Below are 17,099 nucleotides of genomic sequence, written 5' to 3'. Positions count from 1 at the left end.
TTTTTCATTAGTTGGAAATGTATAGTAAAATCCCGAACATTTGGGGACGCGAAAATTATGGGATTTACAGTAAATTCATACACAAGAAACTGTACCAGTAGAAATGTTTGTTTCTTATCGTTACGTCAAATATAGATTTTATAGGCACGCTTCCAATGTCACAGTTGTTGATATAACTCATATTTCATAATGTTACAATATCAATTTTCAAGAGAAACCTCAATAACAGAGGATCTACCAAATGACGGTCTCAGGATTTGAACCTTACCGAACCTGTACTATTATATAAACATTAAAAACAACACGCTACACAATCTGACGACTACGACGATAATATTGTTCTTAACATACACAAGATACACAATTATAGCGCGTATAACATTAGGCCTATATTAGCAAGAGCGCGGATATTTTGTATCTCTTGGTTCCTGTAATTTATTGTCTGACATTATGTGAAAGATGTTTACTGTCCCTAGTTCAAATTTTGTTTTCACTTCTTCTGTATATGATGTCACAAAAAGACAGAAATATCTCAGTTACTCATTCGTTCAGTTGACTCATAATCGAACTTAGGCCTCTAATTATCAAGAGAATGTGGTGTTAATTAGAGTGCCTAATTAACCAGATGTTTGTCTTATCGTAAACAGTTTCTTTCGATTTTATTTTCTAGGCCATCGATCGCACAATCTGCATCACAAGACGACGAAAAGTGCCCCGGGAACAGAGAGACCAAAGTCATCTCTAGGAGAACGAAGGTACGGTACCACACATTAACAAAGTTTTTGTACGAATGTTTTAACTTTGCATAATTTTAACAATAACAAACAACAGTTTATTTCGGGAATACGTTTAAATCGTCATCAACATTCGCGTTGAAATAATGATGAAATTTACATGGCTTGTGAGGCATGCGCTGTTGATAAATTTCACAATATTAACAAACATCGTCTTGTTAAAATACTCAAATATTCCGTGTTTATTATTAAAACCGTGATTAGTATCAGAAGTTATAAATTAGCGACTTTTCGTTCGGCTCCTTTTTAAAATTTCAAGCAAGGCCGTGTTAAGTTTTTGCGTGTGTTGATATCAATTTCAGAATCCAATATCCCCCTTGTTAATAAGGTTCCTCATTAAGCTAAACACACCAGCTTGTTATTTGGCATTCGATAGGCAACAAAGAAAAGAAAACAAACGAATTAATTACCTGGATTTTATGGTTGAAGGATGTGCTGATTACGATATTAACGTTTCATTACAACAAAAAACAAGGAGATGTGTGGGGGATCCATTATAATTACCATAACCCATGATAAAAGACAGCTATAGGTCGAACTTTTTTTAAACCTGCCAATGCCACCCACAATCACCTTCTCTAACCGCCCGAACCGATGCCGTACATTAGGCCTATTGAACTTCAGTTACCAATTCTACCCACCAAACGAAAGCCAAGGCGTACAACATGTTGCCTCTTCGAAAACCTTGCCGTTCATATATTATTACATCCTGTTTTCTATTTATTTGCACGAATGGAACATTCATGGTTGCGTATTTTTTCGCGTCACAAAGTCTTGAAATATTACGACATCCGATTAAACTACATTTCTATTTCGAGAATGAATTAGTGGAACTAGTGGAAAACAAGCTTTAATCGCCCTCTGAATCAATCAATCATCGTACAAGTGTATAAGCCAAGCCTACTATTACTAACACCGAATTCCATCATGTATGATACCGTAATGTTTGGTGGTGAGCGATGATGCTTAATATAATGTGATTAGATTATACGTTACATACAACGGTAAAACATCCTTGTATGTTCCGATATCATTTTATTGACGCGACACACTCGGTGCTTTCACTCAATAAACACGATGTATGTTGTAGTTTAATTAAACTTGAGTGATTTCTTCCATCGTAACAGAATTAATTACGTTGCTGAATTGAAAACAAGCAAATGTTAAAAATTTATGAAATTAGAAAGAAGTGGTTTGTTTTATTCTAAAATAACTTCTGAACTAGTTGTGTATGTCATTACTGTGATACCCATGTTATAGTGTTATCCCTGTTTTATTGATTAATCGGTTTTTTTTTTTATTTCTATTGTTTTCAGAGCTTCGACTGCCGAGACTCCTGTTCGAAGGCGCCCGTCATTTCAACACACCGAACCGAACCGTCCAAAGTCTGCTGTGGAACCCAGTGTTTCAAAAAAGGACAATTCTGTAGATGCTTTTCCTAAGTCGACAAGCTCAGGCAATCTACAAACACCAACCACTTCTAAAAGTCCTTCTCGGCGACTAAGTGAGATTAAAAAAGCTCAACTTAAAGCCGCGTTAAGCGACCCAGTCGCTAAACGTAATAATCGTCTCAGCACGCCGGAGTCTTCTTGCATGTCAAGTTCGCCATCGTCTTCGCCAATTCCTTTCAGACGATCTCGTCCGGGGTCGTTTGTCTCACATAGCGCATCGAGTAGCCCTGTTATGCAAAGGAGACATGGTTCTGTTGAATCACCATCACCGCTAACTAGAAGTAATGATGGACGTAGCAGTCTGGTGCGGCATCCATCGTTAAGAAAACGATCCGAATCACCCGGCATATCTCGAACGTCACCCTTGCGGAAATCTTTAAACTCTGAACGGTCTCCAACCGTTTCTGCAACGTCTACGCCAACATTAACCAGGCACAAAAGTGACCTGAATGGTAGCAGTAGAGTATCCTCTTTAAGTGGTAGACGCACTCTTGAAAGGAAAACCAACTCAACTAGTGATCCTGCGTTTGGCAGGTCACATTCAATGAGAGAAAAGAAGTCAACACCAGTGACTGCAACATCCGAATATCTTAAGCAATATCGCAAGAAGAACCAAGTATCCCGCTCTCGTAGCAGTGATCCGGAAAACCGGCAGGCAGTCAGTTGTCCAACAAGCCCAGAGAAGAACATTTCTACCACTTCATCATTTAGTAACAGCGCTAAGTTAAGAAGTGTAAGTTCAACTTCAAGGCTCACTCGACCAGAATCTCGAAATGCTATTGAGATATACGGCACACTTGGGAGACGGTCGCGAGTGAATTCAGCCCGAGAACGCAGTGAAAGTCCTGCTACTAGGCTTAAAGATACCTTAAATATTGGCTCTCCAAAGGCAGTAAAACGATCCCGACCTGCATCTGCCAAAGCCTCGTTGGGTCGAAACTCTAGTTCTGGAAATGTAAAAGACAAATCAATGATTATGGTCTCACGAGGCGATGATGGTCGACACAGACTAGACAGTACTAGTAGTTCGGAGTCAATGGATAGCAGATCAGAAAGGTCAGAAATGGATGATCTCCTCCAAGCAATTACCTCGCGATGGGGTTCTGATAATAGTAAAATAGATGATGCCGAAGTTACGTTACGATCTGGTAACAAACCCAGAAAATCTGCCCCAGGAAGCACCAGCAGTTCCGCCAGAAGTAGCCTAGACATGGAGAATTACAATTATCAGAACTATTCTGGTGGATCAAAGGCAGCATTGGCTAGAGCAAATCAAAGGTCACGACCAGTTAACAGGTCAAAGCCGTCAGAAAAACCTCGACTAACTCCTAAAACTAAATCTCAGACAAAAGACGAGTCGAAACGAACTCAACGTGAAGAAACGAGATCACGAAGCATAGGATCACCTAAGAGTGTTAGGAAAAGTTTGGACGCCAGTGGAACCCGATCAAGACAAATTGGAGGCAGGGGTAATGGTACTGTACGTAGTCGGAGTTGTCACACAGAGCCAGATATGTACTCCAATGGAATGTCTGTTCCTAGGTCACGTTACCTATCTGACAGGGATGATTCAAATCATCTGAGCTCTAGTGTAGAATCAGACTCATCGTTGTCACGCATCAGGCCATGTTTCCCTGTACCTAGTCATTTAAAGATAGAAGCAAGACTTAATACTCCGCCTCGTAAAGAAAAACCAGTGCCTAGCGACAGACCCACCAGGATACCGCTGCCAATTCATCATCAAACCAATGTTGTACTGAGGTCCAAAAAATCGAACTCGCGTCGAGATGGGCGCTGTTTCTCCATGCCCGATCTTGAAGATAGGCTGGAATACTGCATGGACAGGCCCAAGATCGTCAAAGCCCAAGCCAGGCCCACCGAACGTGATTATTCCTTTAGTAGCATAGATTCCGTCTCCCCAACTCAACATGATTCTGGTTATGAAGATGGGCGTAACGATGGAACGAACAAGACTTTAGCAGCTAGAGGTGTTATAGAGTCACATTTATGAAAATATCGATGATGTAAGCCTTGTAAGAGTGTAGACACTTAAATATACTGTGAATAAAACTAGTTGATATCGTCATAAATATGAGCTTTACTACAATTTAAAATTACTGGCCCAAAATAAAAGTATACATTCTGCTAAATGTAGGCCTAATGTTTAGATATTTGTCTGTTTAAGCGCAGCTTCTTAGGCCTAAATGTCATACGTTGTTACTGAAATTGGTGTTTAAGGAAATTATCCAAATGAAATAATGAAAGAATATAGAACATGTCGTATTATTGTTATTCAATTTTGAAACGATCTTGCTTCAAAATGGACCTCTTGCAAATAATGTCCCGTATTTCCGCTTTTGTCGTTTAGATTCACAATCAGCACTATTCAAAAATGTTTAAATGTAAAATAGATAATTAATATTTAGAAAAAGGGAATATACTCCTATCGTATAGATAAATCGTGATGTGCCAATTCATAAAGTATATATATTATATGTATGAAATTATATTTTAGCTTATACTGGAATAGACCGTAATATTTCCATCAAGTATTCTTGATAAAAATTCATGGGTGGGGTTAAGTGTGTGACTTAGCATCATGGGGTTGGATGGGGGTGTAGTATAATACTGCAACCAAAAGTTGGTGACCAATTACATAGAGGATTTGTGACAAAAATTACGAATATCTATCGAGACATATACATCGTAGATGACTTTAGATAACTATTACTGTGTGTTCAGATTTACCTTTTGACTAAAAATTACCAGAAAAATCGTCTTTCAATGTGCAGTAGAATCTGCGTAAACTATTATGTGTTACGTCTCTTAGATTAACTCGTCACCAGGACGAGTTAAGCCACCGCGATATGGGCCACGATCTAAGAGTTTCGGCCGTTTGCAGTCACTTTCTTGCCTGGGATAAGGCGAAGGTATAGCTTGAAAGAGGCTTAATTACACTGCTTAGGTATCAATGTTTATGCTTATCAACACTATATCCATGCTCAGTTTTTGCATTCAGCTTTTTAACACCTTGATTATATTGTGTTAACGTATACCGCGTATATACAGTTTATCTGACCTTTGGTGTAATTTGTAATTTTTAAACAGTAACTTTTGATCAACCATGTTTGTCAGAGCTCTAGGACCAAAGAAGTACTTTATTCTAGGATTATGATTGCTAAAGTTATTGCATGTCGTTTGGTTCGTATCCTTTGATTGATCTTCCGAAATTCTTAACGTGTTTTTTTATGTTTTTCCTCGTCACTGTTTTCGTTCATCTTCCAATTTCCTAGTTTTTTGTTGTTGTTCTTAGTGAGTTGAATATCATTCCACGGTTTTCTTCTAGTTTCAGTAAATTCTAAGGATCAATATTTACGGATGTAAAATTTTTTTCTCTTACGTGGCTCCTGTTACGACTTTAGTCGGGGCGCTATTTCTCAATTGATTTATATATTTTAAAAAGACGATCTGATGTATATATTTTATACGATTGTAAAGCATTTTTTGACTATAAACGGTAGATCTTTTAGTTATTTATTGACTGGCTTTAAACATAGTCTAGAGGCCTTAAGTATGTTGTATAGCCTTTAAAGCACAGAGGAGTATGCGTGAGTGCGCGTGAAGGTGTGCGAGTGCGCGCGAGTCTTTTAAAGACGATTTTTATTCAATTTCTGCACATGATAGTAAACATTGTATGTGAATACCAGATGGATAATGCCTAAATATAGACGATGAAATACTACAATGCAAGTTGCCTATGTTAATGTAACTTTGTTCAATGTCCTGTCGTGTTCTATAAAAAATATAAGTAAATTAATGTCACAAATTAAACGGTCGCACGTACAAATTTTATATACTTTAAATGTAAGTTAAGATAATAATTATAGATATTTAACTTTGCATGGAGCTAAAGCTATTTGAACATTTTGGATTTGCCCTTCATATAAATGTTGTTCTAATTGTCAATGATCTAAAAAGACCAACAAACAATACCAGATACATAAAGTAATCTTCAATGTTGTGACCATAAACGTAACACTAGTTCACACGATTTCCATGCGTTCAATTGTATAACGTCGAAATGCTAGTGTGAACTGGCCCTTAAGGAAAGACTTTGTAAACAAAGTAGACTGACCGTCGATTGACGAGTTTGGCATGTTCATATAGATGTTATGCCCAGGTAGTCAGTTAATCTGTTTACTAAGCATTCAGGCTTACTGGGCAAAACAGCCATGTGAACAGGGCTTGTATTGTTGGCTTATCACAGATAGGCAACGCTTCACTGCAGTTTATGTACCTTACACGTTATGCTGCCATCTTTACTGTGTAAATCGTGTGCTGTGAAAATGGTAAAAATGAAATTCGCGTGGGAAATGCAATAAAATAAAATATATATCAAAAGACACTGCTGTAGTTTTTCGAAATTGTGTTTTATTTTCGTCCAAGTGTAAACACATTTACATACACTGAGTACATAATTATAAATAGCCATATAAACATACAAAATAATATATTATACCATATATATTTTAAATCTCTCTAAAAATACTATTTCTAAAAATACTGTACAATTTTCTAAGCTATTTGTATTTCAACTCCCTTTTAACATATCTAAAAAACTAGGACCATCAACTTTACACAGTGCATATCGGTCGGGTTGCCTCCCCTTGAAAGATGTTTTCCATCCCATGCATGCTAGAAAATGTTGACTTTAATCAAAAAGTACATGAGTATCATATATTTTAGTAGTAACATGATTCTGCGAGTTAAAAAGTGTTTTTACCAAAACTTTATCATGGTACTGTAATATCTACATAATAATTTAATCCTGTATAAAAAATAATACAGTATTCAAATAGATATTTATTTTGGCGTATATCTGATGAGAAGGTAAGTACTATCAATTGCACTAAAAGGCATATATTGTGCTGTTTGGTCTTCCTCCATAAGTAAGTTGTTCTTCACGATGATGTATTTTCTATTTCTGAACCCTGCTATTGCTATTGATACCAAAAAATGTCCTAAGGTAAGTTTAATTGAAAAACAATTCTATATCTATTTTGCCGACTCATTTTAACCGGTTCATTTCATCTGAGAGAACACGCGTCATTCTTAAAGCTTCTTGTGATGCTGGCGAGTTGATGAGTCCTAGCGCCACCTCAGCCGCTTGACGGACATGTGAAATTGTGTCACCACGCCTAAAGGTATTAGCAAGAAGATTAGTTATTTACCCGTATTAATGTACTTACTTTTCTTTATTCATTATATCATGATCAAGATAATGCAATCGGTAATATATATTTTAACCATAAAGCTCTGTCTACACTATCAAACTAGTTTGACAAAAAAAGTGTGATGTGCCCAAATATGACATCATGTCCATATATAGGCACATCACATTTTTTTTCACATAAAGTTGGATAATGTAGACAGAGCTTAGGGTAAGTTTGTTCACTATTTCAGCTAGAAAGAAAAATTCAATAACTTAACGCACCATAATGCCACTATATATCGTACAGATACTTCTGCCCTCATGTGTCCAAGAGATATACAAGCGGCTTCCCGAACAAGACGATCTTCGTCACTTAGTTTCCTGATCATGCTCTGTACCACTTTGTAATTTTTTACTCCTAAAGAAATAAGACAATACTGAGGCTACTGAGGCTATTTTATTTCATTTAAATACATGCAAGGTCTATGATAATGTTCTTCCCCTCACTTGTTTCACAGGTGTACCCTTAATAGGGATGTCCCTATGATTTAGATTATTCTATGTGTTGTTTATTCGTGTTGAAGAGAAATCATTTCTAAGAAGAAAAAGAATTCACCTGTTTTTCCAAGTGCAATAGCTGCTACCGCCCTCATGTTTGGATCGTTGTCATTCAAAAGATTTGTCAAGGTTGAAATCACTGAACGTGTCTTAAACTGGCCTGTAAACAATTACATTTGCATGTTTAATACACTTCATAAATAAATTAATGAGAGTAGTGAGAGGTTGAAAACAGACGAGGCAAAGATGCTTTAAGTATATTATTAATATGTGCTGGGGAATTAGGGTGGGTGGTGAAAATTTGCCTCATGCTGGCTACAGCCCTGAATTTAACACATTTAAAAACACATTTTGATTTTTAGTTTCTTTTACCAATTTTTCCTTACCAAGATTTTGAACCGCATCTAACCTAACGGTACTTTCCATGTCAAACACGCTGCGCATTGCAAGCAGGCCCAGTGCGTAGTCCAGGATTCGGTGATAAAAATTGTCAGGATCATTTTCAATACCACAGCAAAAATCTGTGTACATCTTTTTCGTTATCATCTTATGAAGGTCAAAGATGTCGCCATAAATAATGTTTATCAACCATTTTTGTCGATGTTCGGGGAAACTTTCTTTTAGTTGTTCTTTATATTCGTCAATAAACGCATCTCGAAATTCAGGCCATGTTACTTGAGATAGACCGCGTAACCTATTCTCCCAAAACTCTGGTCTGTCTGAAACCTCTATTTTCTCCTCATCTTGGCTCATTTTAATAACGTAAACACGTTCGTCGGTGACGTCTTCATTACCGTCGCCGTTTTCGGACTTCAGGTTCACCTTTTCGATGGCATGTTGAATGGAAGACAGTAATATTGGGTAGTTTTCTGTTCTGTCTGCTTCGTTTGTGAAGAACATCCAATTTATCTTTGCTAGAATCAATTTCCTGCAGAATTACAAAAGGAAAGGTTAAGCTCTGTCTACACTATTAAACTATCAAACACATTTTTTTCACAAGTTTGATAGTGTAGACAGAGCTTAATATGTTATTACTGAATACAATACAGTAGGTAGCAAGCAAACCTATTTTCTGGAGCTCCTTGAAATTAGTTATGCAAACCATTAAAGTATTATGTAAGAACTCCCCCACAATGCATGTGTTATAACCATTACGATTGATCATGGAACTACTGTATGTTAGAGTTGAACCCAAGAGCTTAGGATTGGAAAGCAGGCATGTTAACAACCAACCACGCTGCTTCCTTACATTGAGAATGATAGTCTACTGTTGATTGCTGGAAAGCAGTCCCTCGCAACTGGGAAGATAGGCGTGTCTGATACATATGCTAATGAGATCAAATCTTCACATTCCTGGCATGACGTGGACCCTTCACTTAATATGTTCACAAGTACCTAGAAAAAATAAATAAAGATGATATCATAATAAAAATCATAAGAAACTATACGTTTTTAGCTGTTAATGTAAATGTGTGTAAACCTGTATCAGCTTAACTAGGCTGAATTTGTGTATACAGCTTTAAACTTTGCACACCTTTGATGCTACCAAAATATTTCCTTTTGATTTTGAATTGTTATTTGTATTAAGTGTCCAGACACTCAATCCATCCTGAGTTAAAGAATCTGAAAATAAAAAATAAATATACCTTTTAACAATTGTTTTATTTGTGTTTTTGTAGGAAGTATGGATTGTTAAGCAAGTAAACACTGTAAGGTAACCGTACCTGCAAGAGATTGCGCAAGTTCATTATCGGATGTTACACCCATTATCATCACATCATATCCACCATCACTACCCATGATTACTTTTATTCTACAAAGAAATAATAATAATTTAAGTTAATCCAATTGTTGTACTGTATATGGTTTGAAAAGTAGGGCAAGCAAAATTCTCTGGTACGAAATGACTTTAATGAACAAATCAGTTCCAACTCGTCAAATATTCGGCAGACAATCTTTGTGATAGCATAAACTAGGCCTAACCTGAGAGGCCTAGGCCTGACTAGACCATATTTTCTTGTAAATGTGTGAAAAAAAACTTGCCACAAAGAGAGTAATTTCAATTTTACCAATCACAACAATTTTAAATAGTAATTTATACACGAAACCTTACTAACAAAACGAACAACTTTTAACGAATGATGACGATCGGAATTTTCCCATGAATTATTAAAAACCAGGAAATGTGTCAAGTGTCATGTGAGGTCAAAGTTCGCAGTTATTGCCAAACACACTGTTTCCACACAGTGTGTATAGAGAGCTGTATTGATTGTACCACCACTGCCACAGAAACCAAGAAGAAAGTCTTACTTTATCTAACATTTTTAATGTTAGATTTGTGCTTTTTCTACTACCAGACCGTATTGAACGACATGTCGGTCTATTCAATAGCAATACCGCTCTCACTTTTTGGTGGCTATACAGTTATTTCACTTGTTTTACTTCGGTTTCCTTCACTAGTCCATCGCAAAAAAAGTCTGAAATTCCGCAAATCGCGATGTCATGGTTGCCGACTTATTGCTCATCGAGGAGGTAAGAAAACAAGTGTAATGTTGCTTAGAAAAGAAGCTTCTAGCCTAGCCGGTGTATTTAATATATGTACCGGCGACTAAATACTGTTTAAAAATGTAAATTTTGTATTTTATTAAACATCTTTCACTCTATCCTAATGTTACACGGTGTTAAACTTTAATTTAATAATCAAATAATAATTATTATTTAATAATTAGGTGGTCGGCCTAAAAAATATGATTTGTTTGTCCATACTTAGAACTAATTAATAATTTAAATGATGCTATTTTCTTTTTGTCACTTGTTGTTTCGCACTTATAACCACTACTAAACTAGGCCTAGATCTAGCCGAAATGATGTCGAATAAGCACTTCTGAAAAACACCGCAGGATCATCGTTAGCGGTCAAGCACTCGTACCCATTCGCAATAAATGCATGATGATCTAATAGCCGCATTCCTTACTGAAATTGCCGATAAGTAATAAATATTGCAAATTCTTGCTATTTGGGTGACAAAATAATCATCATTGATAATTGAAACTGGGTGGACACTTAGGAAGATTTTTCTGAGTAAACCCATGATAGAAGGTTCCCCGAATGCTAGTCACTTCCTTCTACAGCCGTGGCGTCAATCATATAATATACTGGGTAATAACCAATGTTAAAATATTGTGAAAGAGTGTCCATAATCTGTTCATGATTAATTTCATAAATTATATCAGCTTTTCATAAATATTAAACTATTTTGTATTCTACCAGTACCGGTACTCTATCAGCCAATTTAGAACGTACCGTTATACTCCACTCAAGGTGAACAAACTAAGTCTGTAATTATGCGAGTGTGATAATTTGCATGTATGCTCCCAATCATACAGCAGCTCTACCTATTATTGGCCACAATATTGATTTCAGAATTCTAGTCCAGCGCTGCAGTTAAGAATGTGTACGGCAGACTGATCTTGTAATGCAACGTCTTTTGTTTCGTCTTCCTTTATTATTAATAAGTTGTTACAGTAGTTCCATTTTTGGACTAATTGTTATAAACACTAATTGAATCAAGGTATATTTGTAGTCAGCTGTTATATTGAGTAGATTGTTCTTGCTATTATTGAGTGTTGTCTTTTAATTACAATAGTCATCAAATATACCTCCCTTTCGTGTGCCATTGTTTTACCAAGAGTTATTAACATACAGTACAGTAATTAGAATATAATTGGTATATAAGTCATAAAAATCTGCAAATAATTGTCAAATAATGTACCTTCGGTTTAAAGATGTATTGTCCCCCAAAAACATGAAAAATGAAGATTAATAAAATCAGACTTTAAATATGACATTTTGCAGTTCTAATAAAGTTATTTACTTCTGTGAAAAAAAAATGTATATATGTATATAAAAACGGTTAATTTTAACCAAAAACCAATTTAAGTATTTTTTGTTCAAAGTGACTAGCTATTACGTCGTAATATTATTACAAATATATTGTATAAATTACAGAATAGTTTTATTTTAAATATGTTGACTATCAATTGTAGGCATTTGGATGTTCTAACTTTTAAATCTTGCATCCAAAACTGATAGTGGAAAGCATTGTATCCCAACCAGATTTATTCGTTTGTGGAATTCACTATCGGTCAATATTAAAGACGCCTTTGTATGCGGAAGTTGGGTACAATTTAAAAACATGTTAATGGACCACTTTAAAAACACTATGCCTCTTTAATATATATAATTATGGTATTAATATTACATATTTACATTGTTTTATGTTTTAATGTATGCTTTGAGTGCTGGTGTGGCACGCCTAATGGCGAAAGTGGTCCTTCGACCTCTTTTGCTACTCCTTGGCACACTCAAAGTTTATGTATTGTTTTAATGTTGCTAAAATTAATAAAATAAAATAAAATATAATTAAAATGACATACTAAACAAAATAATTGGAAAAAAAAAATGTTGTTAGGGGGACAATATATCTTTAAAGATTATTACAGTGCAGAATATAATATTTTATTGCAGGTTTCTACAGCCTTGAAATGCTACAGTAAATAGTACTACTACTACTACTGTTACTAGTCAAGAGATATTACAATTACAGTAACATAACAATTGATAAAGCATTAAAGATAATAAGTACAATTTGTTTATGATTACCGTACAATATACTCAAAATAGCAAACTTCATTTCTGACGGAATTTTAACTTCAGTTTGTACTTTTCAGACCAAATAATTCAATAATTCAATTATAAATACAATATTAATACTTTATCCCTGAACTACTGTACTATGATAACACTTGATGGTGATAAAATGAACATCACAAGTGTAATGTCATGTTGAACTATACTAAGATAAACACTTTTTATCTTTATAGGAGCTGGAGATAATCTTGAAAACACAATGACAGCTTACAACCAGTAAGTGTATTGTACATTGTTTGTGCTTTCAGAACCGAAAGTTACTTTTGTTGTTGTTGGTCAAAGGTTAACTACTTTAATTACCTCATTGTCTAATGTAAATTGAATGCGTGCAGTACCTTTGATCTACCTATCAAAAATGAATGGACCAAGGTTTAAAAAAGTTGAACAGAAGAATTTTCTATTCATAACCTCGTGAGGTAATTTCCCAATTGATCGTAATCAAAATCAAAATCATAACCTTGTGTTCATGCTTGGTGGTTTCGTTATGCCGTAGGTGCAACATTTCTGGTTTTGTAATCGAGGAGTGCCCTAGCTTCATAGCTGCAGGGAGTTTACAACTCCCTGATAGCTGCACCACAATTGTAGCATTTATTTATGGATGTTTTCAATTATACATTTTTTTTTCCAATTTTGTGTACAGTGCAATGAAATTGGATTATGACATGCTAGAAATTGATTGCCAGTTCACCTGTGACAAACAAGTGGTTGTAGCTCATGATGATATCCTGACAAGAGTATCAGATCAACCAGTATCTATCAAAGAGACAGAATTTGATGTAAGCATCGTACCCTGTTCAGCTCCAATCAGAAAATATAAGCCGGTCCCTGGGATCAATCCAACCAGAGAATATAAGCCAATCCCTGGGGATAAGTCCAGCCTGGGGATATAAGCCGATCCTTGGGAATAAGTCCAGCCTAGGAATATAAGCTGATCCCTGGGGATAAGTCCAACCTGGGAATATAAGCCAATCCCTGGGGATAAGTCCAACCTGGGAATATAAGCCAATCCCTGGTTATAAGTCCAACCTAAGAATATAAGCCATTCACTGGGGATGAGTCCAACCTGAGAAAATGTTTTTTTGCAAACAATTTATCATTATTAAAACAAATGATTTAATGCCATTAATATTTTTTTTTTCTTCAGAACCTACCAAAACTTTCTAATTCTATTAAAGTTCAAATGTCTAATGGTAAGTTTAATCTGCATATTATTTTAGAAATTTCTGAAGAGGTGATACTTTGATATACACATTTTTAAAACTTATTTGTATATTCAATATTATGTACTCTAGAAAATATTTAAATATAGTATAAATAATCAAAACCTTAAATATTGCAAACAAAAGTTCTGTAATTGTTTTTAACTATTATTTTTAGGTGATATATGCATATCTGAATCTGAAGATCGAAATATACCACTGTTATATGATGTCTTAAAAACATTCCCGGGAGTTCCTCTTAACATTGATATAAAACGAGAGGATGATGAACTTATTTCAAAGGTAAAATTAATTTTAGGATAATTGTTTGTATTTTCCAATATTTAAATGTAATGTCTTCTTCTAAAGATGTACAATGTTGCAATTCAATTACTTCAATATATTATGTTATGTGTTTGTTTGTATGTTTAAAAGAGGAAGGAAGGAAGGGATGTGTTAATAACAGAGTATTGAGAAATTCTTGAAATTACCACACTCTTGTTTAACCCATCCTATGAACAAAGGTTAACATTTATATTATATACCATACATATAGCATATTATAACTGTACTGTAATTTCAATTTGTCTAGTATCTTTGACACATTTTGTGGGGATACATGGATTGTAAATGTTTGTTGCATATCTTTCATTGTATTGTTATTGTTTAATTATGCCAAGTTCAGTTCCATTTTTGTTAAATGGACCAATACAATTTCTTGAATCTTGTATGGTAAAATATGTATGGTACCTTATTGGACCAGATTGTCAGTAACTGTATCTGTACCTAATCGTTTCCTGTGAAATAAACAGAGGTATAAACACATTTACATACAATCTCAATGTTCAAAGGTTAAATTCTCAATCTTTTATTGTATTTTGTACATTGGTCTCAATTATATTTCACAGGTATCAAATATGGTCAAAGAATTTGAACGAGAGGATATAACTGTATGGGGCAACTTTCGAGAATCGGTTGTCAAAAAATGCTACAAGGAGAACCCCAATATACCCCTGTGTTTCAGCGTCTGGGGTGTAACCAGGGTAGTCCTACAGTTTTATTTTGGTCTGCTTCCGTTCTGTCCAATCAAAGAGCAGTTCTTAGAAATTCCAATGCCAAGTGTATTTTCAAAATATTGGTAAATATTTTTGCTTTTTTTTATTAATATCTTATAATGGTAATAATAGTGATAATGTATAACCTTTATATAATTTAATATAAGGCAAAATTCTTTAATAATTTACATTTATTTTTTCAGGGGCGTTGAACTCACTAAATTCCAGCGATTTCTTGTTAGTGTAGTAGACTTTCTTCTTATGAGCAAATGTTTATTTTCACACCTCAAAAAACGAGGTATTGAGGTAAGAAATTTTTTTTTTGCTTTTTTTTATTTATGTATGTTTTTAAATAGTTTTATTTCTTTGTTCATTCAAGCACAAATGTTACTGCGTCTGGGTTTTGCAAAAAAGCGGTGCATTATAACAGATCGGGTCAAAGTCTCAGAAGCTCATGGACATTCACCCTTTGACCCCTATTTTTTATTTATTCTTTTTAGCTCTTCACAAGCCACCGAAAATTACTTCAGAATGTTGTTTTTTTCTTCTTTTTTTTGGTCAGATTACTGTTATGTTATCTTTGTTGCTTTTGGAGTCCAAAGATTTTCTTCTAAATTAATTTTAATACTGTCACAACAATTTATTTAAACAATTAAAGTTAATAGATAGCAATAATTATTATATATTAGGTGTACTTGTGGGTATTAAACGAAGAAGACGACTGGGAGAGGGCACTAAGACTTGGTGTCTCTGGCATCATGACAGATTATCCAACGCAGCTTAAAAACTTCATGGAAACGAAGAACCATGTGCTTAGTAACGGTGAAAAAGAACGACTAGTAAGAGAAGAAGATAAGCAACATACGTCCGAATGAAGATAAGTTGACAGCAAGTTGGAAATTGGGTGTTGGCTGTTTGTATACATGTGGTAATATGTAAATTTGCATATATTAATACCTGTACAAATTCCACCGAACAGCTCTATTTGTACTTTACTTAACATCTCAAATTTCTGAAATTTGTTGATCAGTTTTATACTTAATTTTGCCAAATATTAACTAGGTCACGATGGTGACCTAGAATATAAAAAGTTGCTGGTCAATTGAGTTTATGATGTCCAGCAGACTGAGGTTGTAGGTTCCAGTGAATGAGAAGGGTTTGGAATAAATTTAGTAGTGATTACTGCGGTTATTTATGCGGTTATAGGTCATAGTGTTGCAGAAATAATTTACTCAAGGTATCGATTTATAACTTGGGTAAAGTTCTGTTTCATCGCAAATGAAAAGGCGTTTGAATGAATTTAGTAGCGATTTAAAATAACGGCAGTATATTTATGCGGTTTATAGATCATAGTGAGTTTACTAGCTGAGGGTTTTCACTGGTAACATTTTTTTTCATCCCAGTGTGAAAGCTTTGTGATGGAATTAGTAAGTAGCTATTTTTATCGTGTTATAATGTCTAAGCGCGGTTCCTGGCGTACAACATAACGTAACACAATTGTAGAACTTATTACAATTACTGTACATTAAAGTTACAGTTCTTTTAAGTGTGATGGTCAATAACTTCCTCATACACTACCACAAAACAGAAAATAATCTATCTTTAATTAATCATGTTTCTTTTCATTATACCTCAAGATTGGAAGATTTTTTTAATTTTTTTTGCTATGTGGTTATTTTAATACTTGCGCATTTTGCGCTTGTCTATAAAACGTGCATCTAAGTAAACTACTGAACGCTTGATCAGTTTATATTTCACAACCATAAGCTTTTGTGCATAAGTTGCCGATTCCATCTTTTAATGTGACTATTTCTCGGGACTACGTGGCTTGCCATGAGATATGATCTAGCATTTAAACGGACGCATTATTGGCCGTGTAAAGTTAAGGTAATACAACATTGGTATGCATTTGCAATTTTCTTGTGGAATAGTTTCATAGAACAGATAGGAAATAGAAATATTTCTCAAAAATGTGAAACGATTTTATGTTTTTTTCGTAGAAGTGTGTTACCACTTGAAAAGTGTGTGCTTAGGTATTTTATAGTTCATTTTTTAGTATTAAGTGGCACAAGTAATATTATTTTAATAGGATCATTCCATAGGACAGTAATTATATATTT

General features: G+C 34.8%; 3 protein-coding genes across 6 annotated transcripts in view; 2 read left to right on the top strand and 1 right to left on the bottom strand.

The window, feature by feature from the left end:
• The window catches only part of LOC140044681 (uncharacterized), a 33,067-nt gene extending 26,419 nt beyond the window's left edge, over positions 1-6,648 (top strand). For both annotated transcript variants that reach the window (XM_072089301.1, XM_072089300.1), the window contains exons 5-6: positions 671-755; positions 2,111-6,648. In XM_072089301.1, the coding sequence (XP_071945402.1) occupies positions 671-755; positions 2,111-4,256 (2,231 nt within the window). In that variant the 3' untranslated portion in view covers positions 4,257-6,648. The remainder of the gene's footprint in view (positions 1-670; positions 756-2,110) is intronic.
• Positions 6,649-6,679: 31 nt separating this feature from the next.
• LOC140044682 (uncharacterized) lies at positions 6,680-10,193 on the bottom strand. 3 transcript variants are annotated; one of them, XM_072089303.1, is made up of 8 exons: positions 10,133-10,193; positions 9,740-9,828; positions 9,550-9,638; positions 9,265-9,410; positions 8,402-8,943; positions 8,074-8,175; positions 7,740-7,875; positions 6,680-7,443 (listed from the first exon to the last, which is right to left on the bottom strand). In XM_072089303.1, the coding sequence occupies exons 2-8, from the start codon at positions 9,813-9,815 to the stop codon at positions 7,314-7,316; spliced, it is 1,221 nt and encodes a 406-aa protein (XP_071945404.1). In that variant the 5' UTR covers positions 9,816-9,828; positions 10,133-10,193; the 3' UTR covers positions 6,680-7,313. The 3 variants fall into 3 exon arrangements, with proteins under 3 accessions (XP_071945404.1, XP_071945403.1, XP_071945405.1); XM_072089302.1 differs by having other exon boundaries at positions 10,059-10,187; XM_072089304.1 differs by having other exon boundaries at positions 9,999-10,179.
• A 94-nt stretch (positions 10,194-10,287) lies between these two features.
• LOC140043465 (lysophospholipase D GDPD1-like) lies at positions 10,288-16,585 on the top strand. Its single transcript, XM_072087979.1, has 8 exons — positions 10,288-10,547; positions 12,899-12,941; positions 13,366-13,501; positions 13,870-13,915; positions 14,103-14,227; positions 14,833-15,062; positions 15,183-15,285; positions 15,669-16,585. Exons 1-8 carry the CDS (start codon positions 10,343-10,345, stop codon positions 15,852-15,854), a joined length of 1,074 nt encoding a protein of 357 aa, XP_071944080.1. The 5' UTR covers positions 10,288-10,342; the 3' UTR covers positions 15,855-16,585.
• Positions 16,586-17,099: the final 514 nt, after the last annotated feature.

Source organism: Antedon mediterranea, chromosome 3 (assembly GCF_964355755.1).
Source record: "Antedon mediterranea chromosome 3, ecAntMedi1.1, whole genome shotgun sequence".
Taxonomy (NCBI): domain Eukaryota; kingdom Metazoa; phylum Echinodermata; class Crinoidea; order Comatulida; family Antedonidae; genus Antedon; species Antedon mediterranea.
The sequence above is the reverse complement of the archived record's forward strand: the minus strand, read 5'-3'. Positions and strand labels throughout refer to the sequence as shown.

Coding starts and splice junctions, on each gene's coding strand:
- LOC140043465 (XM_072087979.1), top strand. CDS start 10,343: ATGTTAGATTTGTGCTTTTTCTACTACCAGACCGTATTGAACGACATG. Junction 13,916..14,102: donor TAAAGTTCAAATGTCTAATG/GTAAGTTTAATC, acceptor TATTATTTTTAG/GTGATATATGCATATCTGAA. Junction 14,228..14,832: donor ATGATGAACTTATTTCAAAG/GTAAAATTAATT, acceptor TATATTTCACAG/GTATCAAATATGGTCAAAGA.
- LOC140044682 (XM_072089303.1), bottom strand. CDS start 9,815: ATGGGTAGTGATGGTGGATATGATGTGATGATAATGGGTGTAACATCC. Junction 9,639..9,739: donor ACTTGCGCAATCTCTTGCAG/GTACGGTTACCT, acceptor TTTTATTTTCAG/ATTCTTTAACTCAGGATGGA. Junction 8,176..8,401: donor AGATGCGGTTCAAAATCTTG/GTAAGGAAAAAT, acceptor AATTGTTTACAG/GCCAGTTTAAGACACGTTCA.